Source organism: Aythya ferina (assembly GCF_964211825.1).
Source record: "Aythya ferina genome assembly, chromosome: 1".
NCBI classification, from domain to species: domain Eukaryota; kingdom Metazoa; phylum Chordata; class Aves; order Anseriformes; family Anatidae; genus Aythya; species Aythya ferina.
In genome coordinates, this window is record NC_140296.1 from 137,263,787 (window position 1) to 137,287,833 (window position 24,047).

A 24,047-nucleotide genomic window follows, 5' to 3' on the forward strand; every position below is an offset into this window, starting at 1 on the left:
CAGAAAAACCAAGATCAGCAGACTGTGAGGAAGAGGAGGCCTGTCCTACTTCAGGACCCAGCAGGAGAAGAACAAGACAGCTGTTGCTGTCAACTCCTTTAACTAAATAGTGCAGTCTTTTGAAAAAGACAATGGAGCATGGCTTCTGAAGGTAATTTTTAATCTTTCCACCTGTGTCATTTCTAGTTTGGTCTAATGCCTTATATTTTGAACTCCTCACCTGAAAGCACTGCCATGACTAGATCTTACCCAGAAAAAAATAAAAATAAAGCAGATGTACCTAGCATACACATGCAGCCTAAAGCACTGTAGAATCTTCCCTAAACTGTTATTCTCACACAAACACACATGTTAAAAAAAAATCATAGTAAAATTACAAGATGGGTGGTCAAATGAAAGACTACAGGCTCCTGTGAAATAGGTCTGTTGAGAGGGGAGGGGGAATCACCCAAGCCAAAGGAGAATCAAATGACTCTGAGCGCAGTCTTAACAATAATAGCAATAGTCATGATCACCCCTTGCCCCTGGACACAAGCCAGTTAGTAATATCTAATGGATAAAGTCATAAAAAACAATTATGACTGTTGAAGTGTGAGCATGGTCTACAAGAATCTTTCAGCAAGGCATGTGACAGAACCCATCCAGATGAACTGATTGACTAAAATGCACAGGCTATAGAAAGTACAAAATCTGCTTTCCCTTTAAGGGGTAGGCTTGAAATCAGAAGATACTTAGTCAGGAACAAATTAGGATCCATACTTCTTATTCCTGAATCTAAATTATATTCCCCCCCCCCCCGTTAAGTCTCCTAATTGCCTCAAAGTACAAATATTAACAATTCAGTCTGTTCACTAGCTAACTTGCTTCTACAACTAATAATGGCTGCTATCTGGGGCCTTCAAGGAACAGGTGATAAGTATATTTCTTGGTGATTTCTATATTTATATTTGCTTTTTGTCATGCTTTGCAACTTTACCGTTTACTTGTCCTTCTACTTCTTATTAAAGAGAGGTTTGAAAAGTCATTTCAGGGGCATTTCACTTCCAATAACAAAACTTCTTGTTTATAAATTTGCACACTTCCTTTTTAGGATCGCTGTAGTTTCCTTTCTCTTATGACTTCTTTTTTTACTTTTATTTTTTTTTAATTATTCCTTTCTTCTTATTTTATGCCTTTATGGAATGTTGTTATCTGTGAGTGAAATGAAGGCAGAATGCAATATTCCTGTTTCCATTACAATGTACTTGAGAACTGTATCTTTGAGCAATCCCTCTTAAAGACCTGTTGGCAGGTTTTAGGGTTTGACTTCTCATTTTGGAGGAATTGTAACCTGTTGGGCCTTAATTATGATGACTCCAAGATTCTCCAGCTGCCTTGGATTTTACTATTTCCTCTTGCTGTATTTCTTCCACTACTCCACCTCTTCTTTGCCTCCAACTCTTCTGCTCTTCTTCTGATGAACTGAATTAAAACTTTCACTAGCAAAAATTATGGTGTGCAGCTGTGCACACCATTTGCTGATTCCAGATTCTTTCCCTCTGTTTATGCTTTCCATACAGATTGTGGCTGCCACTGGAAAAACAAATTAAATAAAACTGGCACTCGGCTTACTGGTGAGACTAGCACTAAACAAGCTAGGGAATGGTAGAGCGTGTGATAGCCTTAAGAAAATGAAACTAAATAAGAAGTCTAGCTGCACCAAACCATTTAACGCAAATACCTAGAAGGTATCATGAAGGTGAGGCGTCCCAGAGGGTGATGACTCTGGGTTGACTTTTATTGAGCTTAAACTTTCATGTCTTTTTCCAGGTTAGGGAGCTAGCAGGTTGACATGGAGACCCTGGGAAGAATAACTTGCTATTTCTAAGAAGACCGGGATTTATTTCCCCTCTCCTATTCTCAGCAAGATATTTTGCTTGTTTATTAGTTAATTAGTATGATTTATTATTTATTAGTTTATGAGAATAAGGGGAAACATTCCCTACTCAGTATTGAGATACAGATATGGGTCTGCTAAGATCTTTCAAGTCTGGAACCTGACTGGCAAAATGTCGGGTATCTTCCAAACTGTGTCGCCAGCTGCATGTGAATATGCATCCCTGAAATGCTAGCATTTGGCAGTCATCAAGATCTGCAAATATTAAAGTATTCATTCTTGGATCTACCTATATGTTTATAACTTGCTTCCCCCAACTCTGTGTGTGAGTCCAAAACCAAAGAATCCCCAAATACCCTTTATATGCTCTCTGGCTCTCACTCCCACACACACTCATACGTGCATGTGCATGTATGCATAGTTATTAGTAAAAAATACATACAGCCATACACAAAAAACAGGGCAGAAAGGAAAGCTGCTTTTGAAGAAGTATCATTTGCAAGATGTAGCATTTAGAGCTTCATTTTTGTTCTTTTATTTGATTGAAGATGTTTTGCTTTTCTTCTGCTTTTATAAGGTATTCTGTACTGAACTTGAAGTTACCAGAAACTTGTGGAGGGCAACAGGGTAGATTAAGGGCACAGTGGAAATTCATCTGAGGGAGAAAGAGATTATGGGGTGGAAAAGAAAGGAAGCTGCAGGCGAAAGAGGGGGCCTCTGGAGGGCAAGAAAATTAAAATAAATAAATAAATAATAATAATAATAAAAATAATAATAGTAAAAAAAAGCTTGTATAGCTTTTTGGATTCTTATTCCAAATGAACTTGCAAACCTCCTCTCCTATGGGTCCAGCCAAGTGATTTCAGCCATCGCAAGTGATGATTGCTATGCATACCTCTGTCGCAGAGGCAGCAGGCATTTCAGGAGAAATGTGGGATTTAAAAGCTGTTGGGAGGAAGGGTGGAAAAAAAACAGAATGATCCCCTACATTTTAAAGGCATGATGTTTCTTGCCTTGCCCCCCTCGCCCTCGCTGTGCTTCCTTCCCTCCCTCCTACACATGTATTAATAAAGTGAACAAGGATTTCAAGCTATGCAGTTCTTGGAAACTGGTTGAAGCGCTGGCAGCACTGGTAACCAATTTGTGATTCTCCTTTTAGGAGCAAATCCCATGTACTGCATACAGCAGCCTTTGGTTAACATCCCCCTGAATGTCTGAAAGCAAAATGGTATTATGTATGTAAGATATAACACAACATTATTTTTTACAAAAGTGTCTATTCAGCACAGCATCGATCTGGAAGGTTGTGAGCAGGCCAGGACACTTCACTGTTAGATTGAAGGCTGTAAATATGTAAGTATATACAGTAGATAAAAGTTTGAGATTCTTTAGAGTGAAAACTGGTCAGAGTTCAAGCTTTTGATGTGGACATAAGCCCCGTCTCAGGCCTTGCTTCTGCAGTCAGTGCCATCCAGCTCCAGTAAAGGCAGGCTGGAGATGCAGTCTCTTTTCTCACCCTTTCAACTGCCACCACCACCACGTCAGGCGGGTGGTTGGTGTATTGGAGGTCTTGCTTTCATCTGACACATTCTCCTTTTCTGTCACAGTGACCTCCAGTGGTTCTCTTCATTTATGTCCTGTAAACTGTCCTAAATACATGGGACTATTTTTTTTATTATTATTATTATTTTTTATATATTTTTTTTAAGCAACCACAGAACAAAACCTTTTGAAGGGAAGAAATAAGAATGCATCTTTTTTTTTTTCATTAAATTTTTGTTTCTCATGTGGGCACCAGATACCTCCTTGATAGACGTTCAGGAAAAGCATGCATGTGTGAGACTGGTGAAATAATTAGCTGGTGAAAAAGAGCCATTATTTGTGACTATTAAGTGAATGAGTAAAACTGCTCTGAGATGTGCCAAAATATTCACATAGAAAAATCAGACTGCTCAAGGGGAGGGAGGGGGTGAGAGGCTTGGAAAAACTGATTTGCTTGAGTTTGAAGCAGGTCAGGGAGGACTGGGGGGGTTGGGGGGGGGGGGGTCGGGGGGGAGGGACTAACTTCATCTCTGAGGTGGTCCCACTTTCAAGAACTTTGTGAGCCCTCTCTCTGGAAGTGGTTCTCTTTATACATTCAGACTTGGCTGGCAGCGGTCACCTTGCTTGGCCTTCCCTGATTTAAAAAAACAGCTGCATATGTCAGTGTTTCTGTTGCTTTTACTTTGTACCCTGTGCCAGAAGCTATGAAGCTATAAGCCTGCTCACCTTATATGTACAGCATATAAATCTGTTCTCAAAAGAGGGCCCATGGGATGGTCCTGGAGGACAGGAATAAAGGGGAAGGGCATCAGAGGCTAGAACTGGGATACCTCTGCATGCAAAGAAGAGACAGATCATTACAGACAATAAGAGAAATTGTGTTGAAAACAAATCACAATTGCTGACAAAATCTGAAGGCCCCTCGGGAATATTTTTTAAGCAGGCAAAACAACTACTGAACTCAATGGAAGGTTTGCCTGATTAAGGGTAGTTTAATATAACCCTAGATTATCCTGCCTGCCCAAGGCCATCAAAAGCCATGAATTACCGTATTGTCTAGCCCTTGCAATTGATACATACAGTCTGTTGACAGCTTTGCCTCTTGTGGTACCTCATTTCATCAAGTCCAACAGAAGCAGAAGTCTGGATGCTAAAGAAAATGACCATAAATGAATTGCTAGTCTGGTCTTGGAAACAATATCATGACAAATTTGCACATAAATTTTGTTGGTAGGAAGTGTCTGTGTTCTTTACTTCTGTTCTGACATAGCCATGTATCTCATCTGCTGCTGCTCATCTTCCTCATTCTTGCTAGTCCTGTCTAGTGGCAGAAGGGAAAATATTGGTGAAATGCAGGATGACTCCCAAGAATCTAGAGTGAGATCAACCTCTGGTTTGTGTGCTAGCTACTGATATTTTTTTTTCCAGTTGCATGAAGGGCCTGCCCTCAGACAAGCTGAGTATGCCTGTGTTGAGCTCAGGGGAGTGGGTGAGTGCAGCCTGTAGCAGGTCTGATGCATGGGCACTGGTTCCAAGGATAGCTCCTGCTAACATCAACAAAAGCTCTGCAGGGTGTTTATAGTGCACCCAGACAAGCATTCCTTTCACAATACCTAACAGACATTGTATATAACACTGTAGATTATTTCATATAATCCTACCTAGACTCTGACAAATGAGATCACATCATGGACTGCTCTTTTCCAGCTTCAGGCAACTTGCCAGTGTGCTCTTTTTTCTCTTAATGCATTAAAAATCACCTAGGATGAGCTGCATATTTTCCAGAGGTCTTGTTTTCCAGAGACTTTTAATTAGATTCTTGTAGTTGTTTTTCATTATGCATGCATATGTTCGTATTATAATGCTGTTTAAGTAATGACATGCACAACAAATTGTTCATGTAAGTGTGTTCTAAATTTACTGGTGATTTTGGACTGTGAGACTAACTCTTGTTATGTCTGTCTCTGTTGATCTCTGGCTGCTGTCTTTTTTTATAAGTGTAACTATTATTGGTCCCAGTGGGTTGATCTTTGCCTGATAAAAATGTCTCTTAAATGGATTAACTATAAATGATGGATCATCTGTCGTTAGAGCTGCTCTTTAACTCTTAGTATTTACCCCATGTCATCTTATCATTATCTGACTAACTTAAATACAGTCTTAGTGATTATGCTATATTTATTTAAAGTTTTTGTTCTCTTCTTTTGCCAATAGTGAGTCTCTGAAAATGAGCGAAGCTGAGAATTCTGGATCTGCTTATCCTTACATAGTCCTAATGTAAGAGTGCAATGTAAAAAAAAAAAAAAAAGGTGGGGGGGAAGGCAGCTGATGTCATCTGAATTTCATTAATGTAGATATGTAGATAACATTTTCTGTATACAAGCAATTCTATCCTGTCCTGTAAGGAACTTCCTTTATCCATTGCCCAACAGCCAAGCTAGTGGAGAAGAGGCCTTTTAAGGAACAGACACTATGTATCTTTCACACTTAAAAACCTCCTAAGTTTTATGAGTTTTTATACTGGAGCTAGTTCCTTAGAACTTAGCATTTGGAACTGTCATCCAAGTGATTGTCAGCACTGCTGTCCTGTGCTACCCATGCGTACTGGCAGACCAGCCTTCTGATTGTCCCAGCCACTGCTGGTACCTCTGCCTCTGTACTTCCCAGGAGTACCTCCTCAGTTTTACAAATGTTGTGCATTGCCACAATTTTGTTGTGTGTGACTGAGAGACTCTATATCCAGCAAACATGTAGAACCTCTCTGTGATCCATGCTTGCAATACCAAGTACTCATGTATGGCATCAGACCCTCCCTGGTCAAGGAGGCCTTATGATCCTTCCATACTGATTGATTCTAAGTAATCTTGTGGGACTCGTATTGTTGTATTAGACTCAAATCGCTTGAGGCTGTAAAACAAGCCCACCAACACAAGGTACACTTAAGTTAACTTCTTAGTATAGTTAATGAGTTACAAGGAGACTTTATCTCTTGTGAATTCATATGTGTGAGTAGGCTGTCCTTGCTGCTCAATGAGAAGACACGTTATTATCCCCAAAAGTATGGTAAGCCCATTTTGTCTTATGAAAAAGTTTAAGTTTGTGTTTTCCTGGTAAATCTCTCTTGGTTATTATTGGAACAGGATCTGGAGAAATGTGAAAGGAAAAGAATCTATTTACAGACACTTTTTACCTGCTGGCGCTGAAAATAGTAGACATTTTAAGTGGGTACAGCGAGGCACTAAATCTTCTCTGTTTGATCTCAGAATTGCAAAAGCAGACTGACCTAAGAGGCTGACTGAGGAATCGGTTGCTAATATCCCTAATTCTTATTGTGTTGAGTCACCACCCCTATGAGTGCCAGTCTGGATGAGAGGAGCCTTGGGGCAGTTTGTGTTTGACACTGAGGGTTTATCTGGTCACAGGACTGAACTGTTGACAAAGTGGTATACAGCCACTTTTTCTTCTTATTGGAAAAATAATTGGTTTTATTTAGATAAACGTTTAACTGCGCTCAGTGATTTACTTGGATGTGTATTTGTGTTTCCACGTCCTCTCAGCTACAAGAGGGTGAATGAAAGAGGACAATGCTTAGCAGAACATGTTTGTGAACACAGGTAAAGTGATCAACAGCATGAAAATTTGAAATATATCAGAGTAAGTCTCTGTACTCCTTCCATGTAGTGACGAAATGGAATATTTGAATAACTAATGGAAAATTCAGGTTATAAGGTGAGATTTTTTTTCTCTTTACATTTTGCCCTAATTTTCTGTTTCTAGATCTTCTAAAATGTAATTCTAATGGCACTAATCTACACAAAGCTCTCCCACTTCCAACATGCTTGTACATACACATTCATGCTAAGAAAGGCCTCCCCAATATCTTGCTGTTCATGGATGATTATTAGTAGTACATACATAGACCTTACCCTGTAGTTCCTCTGGGAAAAATATAAATAAATCTATTTTCTGAAAAATTCCTGATGTTTTGCCAAAGGGAAGCTTGTCTACAATATATACAGTGGTATTAAAGGTATCCTATAAAGTCCAAACTTCACCTTGCACCCAATAAGGTGTAGAGAATGCTCACTTGCATTGTCAGAGAGCAGCACCAGTCCTTGAAAATGGACAGTTCATGACATATCCATTGGAAAACACTCTGTTGGATCACTAACTCATTTGGAAGGAGGGACATGGAGAGTGTTAGATCATAGATATTTTCCACAGCAAATTAGTTGACATTAACTATAGGAAAAAATTATTTTACTTGTGAGAAGAGTCCAGGAAACTGATTAAAAGAGAGGACTCTAGGGGGTATATTTTCAAAGAATTGTGTGGGAAGTTCTGTGCATAACTTCCACTGAAGTCAATATCTAGAGAAGCATCTTAGTGGAAGGTTAATGAGAAACTGTCTTTAAGCATGGTCACCTTTGCCTGGTGAAGTCTGAAGCCAATGGCTTACTATCTGATGACTGTATTCAAAGCCTAAGTGAAAGAACTGGGATAACCAGCCATTGAAAAAAAAGGCAGTGTGTATGTATGTGTTGCTTTTCAATAATGTTTTGCACTTCTACAAGAGGCTTTCAGTAGATCTCAGAACATTTTAGGAAAGTGGAAAAGTGTTTTGAATCAGAACTCTGATAAAGAAGTAAAATTATTTGTCCAAGGTGTTCCAGTTTTGCTTGTGTTAAAACTGGGAGAAAACAGCTCTTTACCTACTATTTCCTGACGCAATTGACAGCGTTGATGGTCTCAGTAGGGCACAAACTGAGTGTTTTAATGATTTAATTGCTCACGTGACTTGACTCATGCTGATGGTTTACATTTTATAACAGGAACCATCATAGTGTGGTACTTCAAAGGTAGTTTGTGCTTCCTGTATTTGCGTTGTACTATTTTGCAACTAAAGACCTTCAGCCTCCAGTGATACTATTACAGCATCTTTTCTCTGCAATAAATTATAAACAAATAACAGAATGTTTTAAACTCTTGAAAGCTGACTAAATACAGGCAGCATTCCCCTACTTTCTGGATTACTTTAAGACTGCCAAATTCTCTGTGGTGGCTTAGGAGATCAAGGGCACTTACTCATAAGTGAACATGCATTGCTTACTGCACTGTAGGTACATTGTACTGGGAATAGTGCTGTCCACGTGTTGAGGCCATGAATACCTAAAACTAAGCCAAATAATTCCTGTGCTTGACATCCCTTCCTTGAGAGCATGGAGTCATTTCATAGTGTAGATGTAAACGGTATCATTTTTTTTTTGAGTGTGTCTTGAATACCAAATGAATGTCTGTATTTAAAAGGAATCATGAAACAAATGCTGCAATAGGAACTCTACTGTTAATGCACTTTTACTGCCAAGTGCACAGAGCCTAAAAGGAGTCTGTTATGTCTGTTATTGAGGTCCAGTACCAGCGTGGCTGCCATGAAGAACTATCATTATCTGATGTCTCTTAACAGCTTTTAAGTTTTGTAGTAAGTGTAGTAATTACTTTAGACCTGAGCAGCAATGATGTGCTAAATGTAGGTTACCCTTTGAGGTCTTAGCTTATCTAGGAATGGGCAGTGAAAAGACTTTTGAATGTGTTAGCTGGATCTGAGAGGCAGGGCAGCTGTTCAGCACATTTCTGGGGCTGTCTCCCACCTCCTGCTTTCATTTTGTTGTAATTCTGCCTCATCTTTGACCTCTCAAGCTGAAAGTTTGTAAACTGTTTTTTTTTTTTTTTTTTTTTTTTTTTTTTTTTTTTTTTAAATCTCAGCCAAAACAGTCTTACCATTCTTAAATGCAAAACAAGGAAAAAAAGACTTGCTGAGCCAGGAAACTGATGAAGGAAGCTGAAGTTTGTGACGTGAGGGTTGGATTTAGCTGGCCAAAGAGAAGGGAAGATGGAGAGTGGATAGGAACCAGGGGAAAAACATTTGAAAAGACCTTGGATGTGGTGAAAAAAGTAGGAGTGAGAAAAGGGATAGTGACAGGTGGGAGCAGAGACGGTAATCCAAGGAAAGTGCAGGAGGAGGTGACACCGATGAGAAGACAAAAAGTGGATTTTGTTTTTGACAGAGGCATGGATGAAGAGGTGGAGAGAAAGCAGGGGAGGTGGAGAAGGAAGAGAAAATAGGTGGTAGAAGAACTGTAACATCTGGTAATGTAATCCCAGCCCTGACAGTAGTGTGTAAGCAGAGAGGCCAAATGAAAGCTGTGTGAGCAACCTTCCCTCTGGTACTTTCAAACTCTTGGAGTGCCTCACTGTCCGTTATGCTGTCTATTTTAGGCATGTTAACTATGCAAATGTGCTGTGTAGAAAATCAAGTGGGCAGGCATACAGTAATGTAAGAGAGTAATCTTTCAGGAGGTCACATAATGCAAAGGTTGAAGCTCTAGCTTCACTATTTTTCTCTTCTGAAATAAACATACCTTAAATTTGACATCCTTTATACAGGAAAATATCAGGGTAAGTCCTGATTACTGCAGAGTTTCTGGGGCAAGTTGAATCATTGGAGTTGACCTGTCTGAAAAACAGAAGTATCTTGAAGATTTTATCTGTCCCCCTCTTTCTCCCTCCCCTCCCCTTCCCCACCCCAATTAGCAAGGTAAAGTTTCCATAGCTTGTCTCAGAAATAAGGGTCTTCACAATTTATTTTCCTGCAGAACATAGAGCTCAAAAAGATTTTCATTCAGCTTTGCAAGGCTAAATCCAGTGGTCTGTAGCAGTGATTTTCAAACCATAGTCTGAGAACAACAGGACCATAGATGGAAGTCCTGTGTAGTGGTCTATAAGAAAAAACAAGACTGTTAAATTTTCTGCAATTGCAAATTTGATAGGAGCTAGTAAATTGGAAATCCTTGATGGATGTTGTAAAGACATATGGGACACTGGAGGTGCTACAAAATCAGGCCTTCTTTTATGAAGTGTCCAGGTTTAAAGAGCCAAAGTTTAGCATTTGCATTTTCTGCTTTTGTTTTATGCTGTTCAGGTACTCTCTTTGCCAAAGATCACCCTTTCCAACAAAGATAAGTTGAATCTGCCCACAGTAGTTTTAGATTTCAGTTTCAGCTGAGATACACTGGTAATCCTGAGATACAAAATCTTCTTCTGAATGTATTGCAGTTAACTTCAGTTGTATAAATCCAAGCATTAGCTGGATACTATAAATAGGCAGGATGTGCAAGGAGGCCAAGTTGAAAATGTGCAGGAACCATGCTTTTTTTTCTTTAATACAACCCTGAAGTTGTACTACATTTCATCATGTGCAACATTTTTCATCTGAAAAAGAAACAATAGTCATGTGCTTGTTGGGTGTAGTAATTAACTGGACTTAATGAAGCATTGAATTTCACACTTCATAGAAGTAGATGGGGGAGGATGGGTATGTTTTTGTCACTTTTTTTTTTTTTTTTTTTCTGTTAGTGTTTTCATGGAGGTAAAGAAAATCTTTTCTGCAAGACTGGGTAGAGAGCAGAAAGACATCTGTTTTAAATTATATGATGGCTGTACTTTGGCAATGGAAAAAGATGGCACTTAAAAAAAAATGAAAGAAGAATAAAAAATAAAAGCTTGGCAACTACAGAATGGAGCAGCAATTACAAGAAGTATTTTAAAATTCCCAGGATTTGTAATCTGCTTTTCCACGCGTGCATTTTTCTAATGTTGCTGATGATAAGGGAGTAAAACAGAGGAAATTCAGTAGGATTTTACAAAGTACAGCTATCTGTATGAAACAATCTCCTTTATTCAGGTTGCCCCCACAACAGCTGTTGTGATTAACATGTGGGTGGTAGCAAAAGGGATAGGAAGCAAGACTCATGTTCATTTATACAAAGTGATAGGAGATCATAATTTTTTTTTCTGCTGTTTTCTTCAGCCAGTGGCCATCAAGATGGTCTCTCTCTTAACTGCAATTATTTATGGGAGTAAGACAGAAGTAAAATTAAGATAGAGGTTTTTCAGAAACAGAGCCATGTGAGGCATCTTAGTGGTGGGAGAGGAGAAAGTAATTCAAGCAGTGTAACAGTACCTATTGATGTGTCACCTACTGCAGTTTCCAATATTTTATTTTTCTCTTTATAGATTCACTCAGAAAACACTTTTTTTTCCTCCTCCTTCTTTAAACATTAAGACTGTGTGACTCAAAAGTACAGAGCTGAGACTCCACTCCTGTGGTAGACATTTTCATCTTTGGGTAAAGTTGGTGGGACCTGAGAATTATGCCATCTGTCTCATTCTGAACAAGATGACAAGGAGTGATGTATGAGCACCTTCCAAGAGTGCAGTAAGTTGTGCATCCCATGGGGTTGCTTTTCACATCCTCTCAACTGGAGAGTGGAATGATTTAGCATTTGTTGGGCTTGTGGCTGGAAAGGTTGGGAATTGTGCTTTCCCTGTAGTGGGGTCCGAGCTACATGGCTGTGCCCCCAGGTTGTTCAGCAAGTCAGCTCACTTGAAATAGAGCTCTGGAACAAAATATGTTCTGAGTGATTTTTAAGTAAAAGCTAATGTGAAAACGTGGGAGCTTGAACCAATGTAAACACATTACATTTAAAACAATTTTCAAATGTAGTAAAGAAAAAAAGTGATGTTCCTGCTCTTGAAATTCCTCAAGGACACATTTCTCCTTTTGAGTCATGGTTTAATTAGATTATGTTTTATTAGACATTCTTTACAAATTTTGAAATACTGCTATTATACACGCACAAAGGAAAATCAGTTTGAACAATTGTGTGTAGGCATTCATTGAAGTCAACCACAAAACAGGAATATTTTTTGTCAGTTATCCATGTACTCGATATGTATATCTAAAGTGCATTATGTTACAAAAAATATAGAAAGTCAGCAGCACCAAGATACGTTCACAAAATAAATACACCAGTCAACAAAATAAATTATGGTAAATGTGACAATAATAATTGTCTTAGCATTAGCAAAAAAAAAAAAAAAAAGTTCACAATAACCAAATGTGCAGTTTCAGAGAGCAATGGGGGAAAAAAGTTTTATTCTGAGCATTTACAATATTTACAGGTAATAAATATTTTAATACTTCCCATATGTTCACTATTACAGAATACTGCAATATGTCTTCCAAAGATGTCTTGCTGAAAATATCAGCGCCTCCTGTGGAGAAAAAAAAAAAAAAAAAAAAAGAATAAAAAAAATGGAAAACATTAACTTTCACTTCAAATACATAGACTCAAAATTAACAGCAAGAGTTCCACAAACTATAATGGATGTGTCTTGCTAGTAAATATTTGCACTAGTAAGACCTGTTTAATAGTATTACAGTATTGTACATCATTTCAAAAATCTCTATTTCCTTCAGTGTAGTGCAGCTGGCAGTATGAAGACCTGCAATTTATCATGAAAATGAGACCATCTATTCCACTTTGTTGTACTTTCAGACAAATAGGAAGGAGCTTTAGTTTTCTTAGGGCCTTACACAAGAAGATTCCTGAGAGCTATGGGTAGAAAAAAAAATTATCAACCTGTAATAAATATGCCAAGCACTGAAAGGAAAAAAAAAAAACAACAACCAAACAAAAAACAAAACCAAAACAACAACAAAACATATTTGGAGAAATGAGAAATTTGATTTGAAGATAAAAAAAAAGCAAGTCCTTTTTGAACACTCTGGCAATCATGTCCTTATTGTGTTAACTGTTTGGGTGCAATGCCTGGCTTTTTATTAGAACTGTCCCATGAGATTATTTAGTCTATCTTGACCAAATCTGTCTTTGTCTATGGATAGGCCACCTGTTAGGCAAGGGGCTGTTTATCTTAAAGGTGTGTATTTCTATACTGTCATGTCTATGAGTTTTACTTCATTAAAGTCTGCTCAGGTGAACAGATCCTTGATGGTGTCTCTCTTTAAGTATATGAATAAATGCAGAGAATATATTCCTGAAACTCTCCCTTTGTAAGCCAAATAACTCGGACCAGAAAGAAAATGAGCATCTCATGTTAAGCTCTGATTCCTGTTGCATTCAGTCAGAGCTGAAACATTCAGAGTTTGGTCATACACAGCCCTAAGATTTGAGAACTTTCTAAGGGACACTGGTGTGCTTTTATGATTTCTGTAATCCTCCCTTTGTGAGCTTGGGAGAACAAAAGCAGAGCCTGCTTCTATCCGACGTGTAGAACTTGCACTACAATATTATTTAAAGTTATTTCTTAGCAGTACTGCAGGAAATGCTGAAGGGTTGGGCTTTTTTCCCTTCTGCTGCTGTGAACAGCACATTTCTGTAATGCATTTCAGTTCCCTGGGAAACAGTTATAGGGTGGAATGCAAAGCTATAGGATGGAGTGTGATTGCTCTGCTGCTGGACGGATCACCAAAGCTGTGGGTAGTGTTCTACATGGCAGACGTGTGTGGGCGTGAGACACGCACAAAAAAACAAATCCTTGAGAGTTAGAATTTTTTTTTGTATGTGCACATTGAAAGTTAGACTACATTTAGCATTAGGGAGTTTACTTATTTGAACAGTTTCTTAGGAAATTAGGTAATAACAGTTTAATTGAATTGGAATGGGAATATAGCTGGAATGTCCATGAGAAAGAATTTTTAAGTGCCTGGAATGGAAATGTTACCATGAAGCTCCATAATAATTAACTAGGGTAATATTAGGGTGTATTCAGGCTACAGCATAAGAATGACACACAATTCATAGAGCATGACTGTATATGTGTGTCTGAACTATGTAGGCCTGTTTTTAAGATGGTGATATTTTCACTCTGGCTTGGATTTTACTCTTTGCTGTAGAGTTTAAGCCAAGCCACATCTTGACAATGGTCTCCATACTAATGAGTACATGAAAGATGCTTTCTGTGATTTGGTCTCTGATTTTGCAAGATTGGCTACTTTATGAGATACTGCTTGTAATAATTCAAAAGATGTGCAGGTCATTTCTTGTCTTTTTTTTTTTTTTTTTTTTTTTTTTCAGATCTAAACCCAAAATTTTGGGATTGAGTTTGGGCAGAGGGAATTGGCATGTGGATTTTCGTTCAGCCTGTTGAGCAGAAAGGAAGCACAGAGATACAGTGAAAAGCAGGCTACTGCATTATGCACAGCTATTTCTTCACTGCCAAGTAGTGATGCTTCTCCTAAGCTTCAGCAAGCCTTAGAGATGCTACAAAAGCAGCTTCTAGTGATGTAGCATATGGATATCCTGTCTGCATATGCCTTCCTTGTCTCCCACCAACAGATAAAGTCCCTGATTTAGCTTGATGTAGGTGAGGAATAAACCTCACCAAGACACATTCATCTCTCCATCTAAAATGCGCTTGCCCACTATGTGCCAATAACAGCATAGGAAACTACTTTGAACCTGACTTCTGCTATCTAAGGTACATGGCATGGAGTTAGTCTTGCTTTGAAGTTTAGAAATAGTATCTTTTGTCAGCCCACTGGGATAATTGCAACTTAATGCAATAACAGAGTGGAACCATCATATTATGTTCTGTCCTTTTAAGGGAGGAATTTTGTTTTCTTGTTTCAGGGCTTCTCTTTGCTTAATTTTCTTCAGCCAAATCTGTACAATATAGGGCCTCTATAGGAATCTATGTTATGTTTCTGCCCCTGGTGTAATACTGCATCTTGGGGAATAATATCAGGAAGGTAAAACTAATTCAGGACTTCCAAGGTGAAGCTGACAACCTTCAGCCATCCAACCATACTTGAAACAGAAAAGCTACATTCAGACAATAAACAGGATTGTATCTGTCATTCTTTTACAGCTCCCTTTGGATAGACAACCAAAGAAACAGTGAAAATGCCCTTGGATATTTTTTTCCTACATACAAGATTTCTATGTGCTAAAGACACTGCTGACACTGCAGTTCCTTAAGAGCTGTTGCAACTTCAGGCATCTCATGACAGGACTACCAGAGTGTGCTTTTCCTAGGTCACTGGATCAAAACCATCCTTTCTTACCCCACTACTGACTCTTACAGACGTGCTAAATGCTTTATGGTCAGGGATGCTGAATGCCTAGCTCTGGACACCAGTAGCTTTTGTAGATGCCAGCAAAAGTTGAGGCAATGGAGTACACTGCACACTGTGCCCTGTAAAGCTTAACAAAAGACTGAATTTTAGTAAGTCCCACAGCTTGCATTCCTTTCTAAGGGACATACTGTGAGCAAGTGGCACTTCTATTGTATCTTATGCTGCCAAAGCAGATGGGGAGGAGGACAGAAAAGTGTTTTTTGTTTTTTGTTTTGTTTGTTTTTTTTTTTTTTTTTAACTGTTGAAAATACTAACATTTGAGGAGAACTAACTGTGGAGAGGACTGCTTGGATTTGCCTGCAAGTGTGCTGACCTCCATTCAAACCAAGATGACTGCAAGTGGATGAGTCGCTTGGGGCACCTCCACTTAAGTCTTCAGCTTGCCTCTTCCTTGAAAACCCTTCATTGTCATACGTGAGGAAAGCACGTCTCTCTCCAAAAGCAATGCTCAACATTTTTGAGCAGCAACGTAATTGTTTCACGAGCTGGCAAAAGGATAGAGCTGAATTAAAAAGTCCTAATGGCAGGGAAAATTTTATGGCAAAAGGCTGGTCCGTGTTGTTTGCAGATATTACTAAGAGAGAAATTTTCCATGTTCTCCCCTAAGGTTAAACAGTAAAATGAAAAACTGTAAAGTAAGGGTAGGAAAGTTGCCAAAAAGGGGAGGCGTTGAGAGGGAGGAAAGAAAACTTCACCATTTTATAGATGCAGAGCCTTAAATAATACTCAAAGCTTTCAATCTGCTGAGGCCTGAGTGTGGGACCAAGATCTGAAGAGAGAGACACTACAGTTAAAGTAGAATAGGGAATTTTAATGGCTATGATGTGCTTTCTTTTATCAGAAAAACTTCTCTTGCTACACCGTTTTGGGAAGCTTGTTTTGGCAATAAGCAAGCAGTTTACTAGAGTTGTTTGTCATAGCAAGGGAAGACTCTTTGGGGTATATACTCTTGTAATAGTGGCTTTCTGGCCAGAAGTGAGAAGGTTGCTTTTCTGGGTGCAGATTTGCCAGTGCAAAGTGGACAGGGTACTTACTGCCAGAAAGCACCTTGAGACAGTGCACTGCTGGAAAAGCCACTGCCCAGCTATAGCCAAAAAGATGTGCTACTACTCCAGACTTAAACAATGCCTTGACCTCATGCACAGAAAGATAACAATTTCAGTAAATACATGTTATGCCTGTGGAAAGGATGTAGTAGAATTACCTTAAAATATGATTATGTGTAGTAACAGAGTTGTCCAAGAGTGGACTCTCAGTCATGCTGCTTCCATACATGTCAGAATTTAGCCAAGCAGAGCGGGCTCGCCTCTTTTTCTTCTCTTGTTCCTTACGTTTTCCAGGCTTTGCTTTCTTTTTCTTCCCTGATACCTTCAGGGGTTGTTCCTTGTAGGTCTGTGATTTATTTGTCTCCTGAGTTAGGTATCTGCCCTCATCTTCACTGCCAAATCGGACAGGGTAGTTCTTTGTGTTTGTAGCAGGCTTAGGGTTAGGTGAAACCTCTGAAGTTGCACGGATTTCTGCAGTGTTGACACCTTCAATTAAATTTTGAAGGAATATTCTTCTTCGTAGATCTTGGATTGACTTGCCCTTGTCATGCAGTAGCTGGTGCTCTGATACAGCCCGTTTGCTAAAGAAAGAGAAGAACAGAGGGGAAAGAGACATTTAGGATATGGTTATTGCCCACTGCTTCACAAAGCTCCTCTCTCCTCTGGCAGTGACTGCCTGTACCAGCTCTCAGGCTTGGAGACACCCAGTTAAGTCAGATCATGGGAGCAAGTCCAGCTTCTGAGTAACTGCTCTCTACAGAGAAGGAAAAGACCTAAGCTGGTAGTAATTCTCATCTGATCGATCACAGACCAGTGGACCTGAAGTTGGATTAGTCACTGCTTTATTCTAGAGGAGCATTAAAACTCTGAATACATCACACTTCGGGCAGTAAAACCAGGAAGACAGTTGTGAAATATATGAAAATCAAGAGGTCAGGTAATGGAGCACTGCAGTTGGGCAAGAGAAGGAATAACAAGTACTGAAGCTGGAAGCAGTGTTTATACAGCATCATTCTAATAATTTTATTCTGCTCAGTCATGTACTTTGAAAATATAAATAAATGCATAAAAATGCATTTCAGTTCTAAATTTAAATATGTGCAATTGCAGGAGCGTAATGGAAAAATGGTCAGATTTGGGTGCCTAAAGCATAGGCACTTCAATTCTTAATGAGCTATCTGGAGAGGCAGCTTGTGCAACAGCAGCAGCATGAGCATCAGCCACTCCTGTTGACTTTACTGCTTAGCCACTTGTGTCTAATTATGGCTTTAGATGCCTTCCTGGTGTTCCTTTAAAGTGTGAACTTCTGGGGCCAATATGAACTTCTTGGCTTCCGTGCTCTCTGCATTTTACATGAGCCTTCTTCACTGGATCATCTTCCACAGTGTTCTGCTTTTTTTGTGTGGGTCTCTGATACTCTTTTAAAGTTCATGATATTATGGTTCACTAACCTCTTTCTAATTTTTGAGGAATGAGGAGATAGATATGTCTTTCAGAGATGTACTGGCAAAAAAAAAGTATGAAATATCTGAGGAAAGAAGATACAAGTGGCACCTGGATAATAAAGAACTGTGAGAAAATACATGCTTTTTCCTTGGTGTGGGATAGACGCACAGCTGCACTGTGAACAACAGAAAGAGCACAGGCTGGGATTTTAGTTATGTTCCCATGAATGCTATGATACAGTTTATCCTTCTGGTTGCCCTACTTCAGTGTGCTGAGATTGGCGACGTATCCTCTCATCTTGCATCAGGGTACTGCATGTGACTGGGCTTGTACTGGCCAAAGAAAATGAATTCACTGCCTTGCCTGTCGTATAACCATTTGGTCAGCTAGTGGATACAGAGTTGTTTCTCAATGTGGGTGAAACAGGAGAAGACATAACTGTGACTATTCCTTCCTTCCATCCTTTTCCCTAATTATCCTGCAAGGTTTCTAAATGTGGTGGACAAAGATAGTGTGCTAAATTACTGGAAGTGTTCTGTAATTTATCTTTATCAGTCCCTTCAGCCAAACACTTGAGATTTGTGATTTGATCAACAATAAAGTTATTTGAGATTGGCAACTTTATGTAGCATTGGTTTAAGAGCATCCCCTTCACTATTTGTCTTTGTAAATCTGCAATTTGTATTGGGTCCAACTGGTTAGTTCAAGTGATACTACATCTCTATTGCTCAATATAAAATTCAAACACCAGCTTTCTTTCATCCCACTGTAAGACTAACAGATGACTGTTGTTTTTGCATGAAATGATGCAGCAGTGTCCTGGTTTCAGTTAGGACAAGAATGTATACTTGCCCAAAACCAGGCCTAGGTATACTCAGGTTTGTGAGCACATGTTTGGCCAAACATTGTCTATGATGTTTTACGTGTCCCATAATCAGATGAGTTTTGGATGACTTCAGGCCTTAGGACATGTATTTTATGCCCTTCAACTCATGTCTCTAAGTAAACATGCAATATGATAATACTGAACTGAACCCATATTGTTTCATTCTCTTCAGTGCAGCTGTGACCTTTAACTCAAGCTCAAGATCCCCCCCGGGAGAATTATTTTGACCAGTGCAGCTCTCCAATAGCCATCTCTAACAACCTTCTCATTAAAGTCAATCTGATTTGCAAGTGTGCTAATAAAACTAGAACCTTCAACTCCTCTGAGTGGCAAACTCCTGTGCTGTTTGTCAAGTTGTCCATTGTGGTTCACGTTACTTTCCTAGCTTCAGTAAACTATTTTCCCAGGGCTTTTTGCATGTGAAATGCAGTTTTCCTTTCATTCTTCTAGTCTGTAAGAAGTATAGAGAATCTTAGTGCTCTACTGAGTCTAAAACAGTAAGTCTCATGTGATGAGCAAAGCTTTCCTACTGCCAGTTGTAACTAAAGGATAATTCCTTTTATCACAGACAACCTAAAGCTGCCTTAATCCTGTAATGTGTATTTGGTCAATTTACCCACTGTGACAAAATCTTGAATCTCCAAAGCCTGTTATTAAAGTACTCTTGATTGAAAAGCTATTCCATTTTACAGGGCTGAAACCTAAAGATTTGGTTCCAGTACACACAAGACAGTCAAACAGCATTATGAGATCTACATCTTGTGAGAGTATGCATTTCCAAAATAATGCAGGGATAAACGTGTGATAGGTCACTGTGCCAAAGACGGTGGGTTTCTGTTTAAATGTCTATGATATTTAGCATCAGGTCTGGCCCCAAATAACATTCTGCTATTCCAGATGATTGTATAACGTAACGTAGTGTTACATTTCACATGACTTCTATTACTCAGTCAGGCTGAAGGATTACATTTTGCCTACCAATTTCCTTTGTATGCTCTAGATCAAAAATCTCCCTAAAATGAAGAAGCTGTGGTAGATACATATCTCTTTGACCTTCTGCCTCCTTCCCTTATGTTACTCAAACAACTACTATGCTTGTAAATCAGGGGAAAATACTTGCCCAAGAAAGCTGATATAAGAAGTGCTACTGCAGATATCAACAATGTCTCACCCCCACACACAGAGTAGGAAGGCAATGGAAACAGAAATGATTGTGTTCACATATTGGGAATGATATGTTAAAAAAGAAAAATAATAATAATAAAAAAGGCTGTTAGCATTAAGATGACCCACTAGAGGTCCCTTCCATCCTTCTATAAATGCACCTCATTCAAGGAAAAAGAGTCTGACCCCAAACCAAATGCAGCAAATCCCAAGCTAACTTGTGGTGGGTACTTTTGAGAGAAGGTTGGTGATGGTATGTATTTGACCAGAGTGCTCAAACTAATTGCTGTATCCAAGTACACTATGTGCATATGAGACTTAATGTCTGATTACTGGGAGAACAGTAGAAACCCATTCAGATATTAAGCATGTACTTCCAGATAAGCTGTTCTTTTCAGGCAAATTCTTCTTTTTTTTTTTTTTTCACTAGATAACTAGTGTCATTGAGAAGCAACATTCTTCAAGCAACAACTTGCTGCCTCAGAATTGCTCTTATTTAATTGTTATTATCCTTGACTATTCATGTTGGGTCTGATCAGCAGAATAGGAGAAAGGAGAGAAAGGACTGTCAGCTCTCTGTCTGGGTTTTGCAAGACTGAGTGCCCTTGCCACTGGCTCCAAAGGAAGTGAAAGCTGCTCAACCTATCTCAGGGTTAGGAAAAATATTTTCTACAGATCTGGGGACACAGTGCTACAGTGTCTGGGCATGCTGATAAAAATATCTAATTTCACTTTGAGGCATTACAGGGTTTCTCAGAAGTTCTCTAGTCAGTAAAACATTTGTGTAACAAATAATATGTCTGGAAATCTTTTCTTGGGACAATTTGCTATTGCTTTCCTTGGGAGATTTGCCTTAGTAAAGTCTGTAGCACTAGGCCTATGTCATTTTGATTATTTTTGCATGGCTATAATAATGTGCCTTAGTATTTTCATCCATTACTGGTTTAAGCCTTTGAGAGAAAAAAATATCTCTAGGCTTAAGTGAGTTATTAACCATTAACTCTAGGAATGGTTTGTGGTGGTATTAAAACAGGACACATGTTTGAGTGTGGTGTCTGTGTTTGTGTTGTACCCACAAACAAAACTACGTGCATGCCACTAACTGACAGCTAACTGGTTTCTTGTGTGTGTTTTACATGCCATAGCAAAGAGGGAGCTGGGAAATACATTTCAGCTGTTTAGCTTCCACTTTTTTTTCACCCAGTCAGGATGGAATGGGGATGTTGGGAAAAACTCTAATCCTGACCTTTAAAAACAAGTGTTACAACAATGCTAACTTCAAAAAGAAAAAAGATTATTTCTAAGCATTTCTTTTTTAACAAATTTGGCTTGGATCCAGTACAGTTTCTTAGCCAAGGAAGTACAGCATTTGACTGTACTTCAATTATTTTAATTTTTTGTTTATGAAACTGAAGTTTGGATCCTCTGTATAGCCAAAGAAAATGGTATAAAATGTAGGAAATATCTCAACAGTAGCTTTCAGGCATACAAAAAAGCTAAGCACTAATAGGCTTGGAAGAACACACTGTAACATTATCAGTAATACAATGTTCTACAAAATTTGCTGTAGGAGATTCATAGCAGCTGTCTGCTTGGTGCCAAAGTTTAGGTGTGTCTGAAGTCACTTCACCTGGGGGATATTTTTTGTTGTTTAAATGGCAGAGGAAGTGGTATTTGTAAATCTTGTCCTTATGCATGTAACAGAACAGTTACATTGAAATCCGTTTGATATTAAGTTTGCTGTGTCATGTTTCCCTGTATGTTGTGACTGGATTTTCTAACCTGACAGCCCTCCACAGTATGACCAAAGAGTTTCTTCCTTAGAAAATCTGATGCAAGTCCAGTAAGAGCCAGTGAACTAGCTACATGTGTTAGACAATTCCTCCTGCATCAGCCCAGTGGTTTCTCTACTGCACTTTGCCTAGGGGACACTTGTATGAGCTATGGTGATTATTTTGGAAGAAGCAAAAGGGTCATTTCCGGGATAGAATCTCTTAAGTTACATTAGCATTTGTCAAAAATATGCTTCTGCCTCTGAGTCAGATACTGCTCTCCTTTCAGAAAAATAAAATAAAATAAAATAAAATAAAATAAAATAAAATAAAATAAAATAAAATAAAATAAAATAAAATAAAATAAAATAAAATAAAATAAAATAAAATAAAATAAAATAAAATAAATGCTGAGGTGCCAGAAATCCAAAGCAATTGTTCATTGCCTCAGTTTCGTGATGGCCCCAACTGCTGTGTGTTTTCCCCTCCCTTATCAATACTGGCTGTACGCCCGTGCCAGAGAAGCACGCAGTACTTGGTGTAACCCTCAGAAGCTTGGTGGAACGGGATGCTCCCAGGCACCTTCCAGGGTGCAGAAAGGTGCATGGACAACAGCGCATGCTAAAACTGCAGCTGCACGGCTGTTCCCCATGGAAGAAGAGCCTCTCAGCTCCAACATTGCCTTCCTAAGTGTTTTGTAAGGGCAGAAGCTTTCCCGTTCCCTGCTCCGAACACCTTCTGCCCGTAGCTCACAGCAAACCCGTGGGGGAGCACCTGGGGCAGCTAACGCGGAGCCTCCCGCTGCAGCGCTGCTGGAGGCTGCTGTCCCCCGGCCCCCTGCCCACCCTCACTGTGACCGAAGCGAGACAAAACCCCAGAGAAACTCACAGTCGGCGGCTGATCCCCTCCACTGATCTCCCGCAGGAGGGCACGGAGTAACTCAGCAGGAACACTGCGAAACTCCACTGCTGGAAGAGTTTAGTGAACATTGTATCCTCCGGGTCCTAAAACCTGCAAGGAAAGGAGGGTCAGTCCCGAAAGACACATGCGCCAGCTCCGTCCCCAAACGGTCCCTTGCTGTCGGCTCTCCCAACTCCCAGGCTGCGAAGGAAAAACAAAATTTCTCAACTCTCGACAGTAGCTCACTTCTTCCAAACTTTGCTTCGTCTCTCCCTTCCTTGCTGTCTGCTGCTCTCTTCCTCCCTCCCTCTCTCTGTCTCTCGCTGCCCGGAGGCAAGATCCCTCTTAATATTTGTTGAGGAAAAAAAAAAAAAAAAAAAAAAGAATAAAAAAAAAGATCTAGCTCGTATTTGAATCGGGCTGAGGAGCGCATCTGTTTGCTTCCCTCAGTCGTGTTCAGTTCTAGACTGGAAAGCAGCTGTCCCAGGGCTTTCTGCTTCAAGAGCAGCCCTCCTTTCAGATAAGGAAAGATTCCCTACAGCTCAGCTAACCTCCGTGTAAACACACACGCGCGCACTCACACGCGGATTCGAGCGGGAGGAAAGGCATCTATCCATCCCTCTCTAAATATACCTCTGCAAAAGTCAGGTTCACGTCCTTTCCTCACGGAAAGCTGGGGCCACGCTGAGCCAGGGCAAGTGACCTCGAGCAAAAAGCGTTGCCCGGCTGCGGAGCCCGAGAGTTCCTCTACCAGGAGCGGTGTCCCGGGGACTCGCGGGGGCTGGGGCTCATGCTGGGCTCCGCAGGTTGGATCGCACTGCAGCCTGCGATGTTCACACGCCCCGGAGCAGCCTCTGGGAGACCTGCGGGAGGACGGAGGCTTTTTGCAAAGAGATGGCGCCCTAGGAACATGTGCGGAGAGACCGAGAGCCCTGGCGGGATACCCGCAGCCAAAAAGACTAGAAATCAAGAGCTTCTCGGGACCAGAATCAAAAAGGAGCGAAGAAAGGGAAACACCCGACAGCACATGCACGCAGCAGACCCTGCGGACTCCGTCCAAGCTCTCCGCATCTTCTGCAGCCGGGGTCCTCACTCTCCCTCTCCGTCTTTACCCCTAGGTCAGCGCCTCCCCTGCCGCGGCGGAGGGGAGAGGACGATCCCCCATCAGCGGGGCAGTTTTCAGACCAAGCCCCAAAACCCTAGCCTGGGATCCCCACCGCCTTTCCTTTCACACACCTACCGTTTTTCGTCGCAGTTCACCTATTAGCTGGAGGGCTGATGCCTAATGATGTTAATTGTAAGCTAGTAAAGCGAAGGGGGGGCGAAGGGGGAGGGCTGGGGGAAGGACTCGCCGTCTATGAACACAAGCGCTCCTGGCCAAAAAAGTAAATTAGTGGAAAGTTTTCTCCTCCTCTCC

At 40.1% G+C, this 24,047-nt stretch overlaps 1 protein-coding gene and 1 long non-coding RNA gene across 5 annotated transcripts in view; one reads left to right on the forward strand and one right to left on the reverse strand.

Moving 5' to 3' along the window:
• Positions 1 to 20,750, forward strand: part of LOC311423943 — a 21,415-nt gene extending 665 nt beyond the window's left edge. Inside the window, exons 1-2 of the long non-coding RNA XR_014685945.1 lie at positions 1 to 151; positions 20,389 to 20,750. The exon at positions 1 to 151 is cut by the window's left edge and continues 665 nt beyond it. This is a non-coding gene — a long non-coding RNA (uncharacterized lncRNA). The remainder of the gene's footprint in view (positions 152 to 20,388) is intronic.
• PTHLH (parathyroid hormone like hormone) lies at positions 12,068 to 24,047 on the reverse strand (the record flags this gene model as incomplete). Of its 4 annotated transcripts, none has more annotated exons than XM_084498219.1 (4): positions 23,871 to 24,047; positions 22,619 to 22,741; positions 16,621 to 17,043; positions 12,068 to 12,532 (listed from the first exon to the last, which is right to left on the reverse strand). In XM_084498219.1, exons 2-4 carry the CDS (start codon positions 22,717 to 22,719, stop codon positions 12,523 to 12,525), a joined length of 534 nt encoding a protein of 177 aa, XP_084354345.1. In that variant the 5' UTR covers positions 22,720 to 22,741; positions 23,871 to 24,047. The 4 variants fall into 4 exon arrangements, with proteins under 4 accessions (XP_084354345.1, XP_084354344.1, XP_084354346.1 ...); XM_084498218.1 differs by lacking the exon at positions 23,871 to 24,047 and adding an exon at positions 23,264 to 23,722; XM_084498220.1 differs by lacking the exon at positions 23,871 to 24,047 and adding an exon at positions 22,860 to 22,985.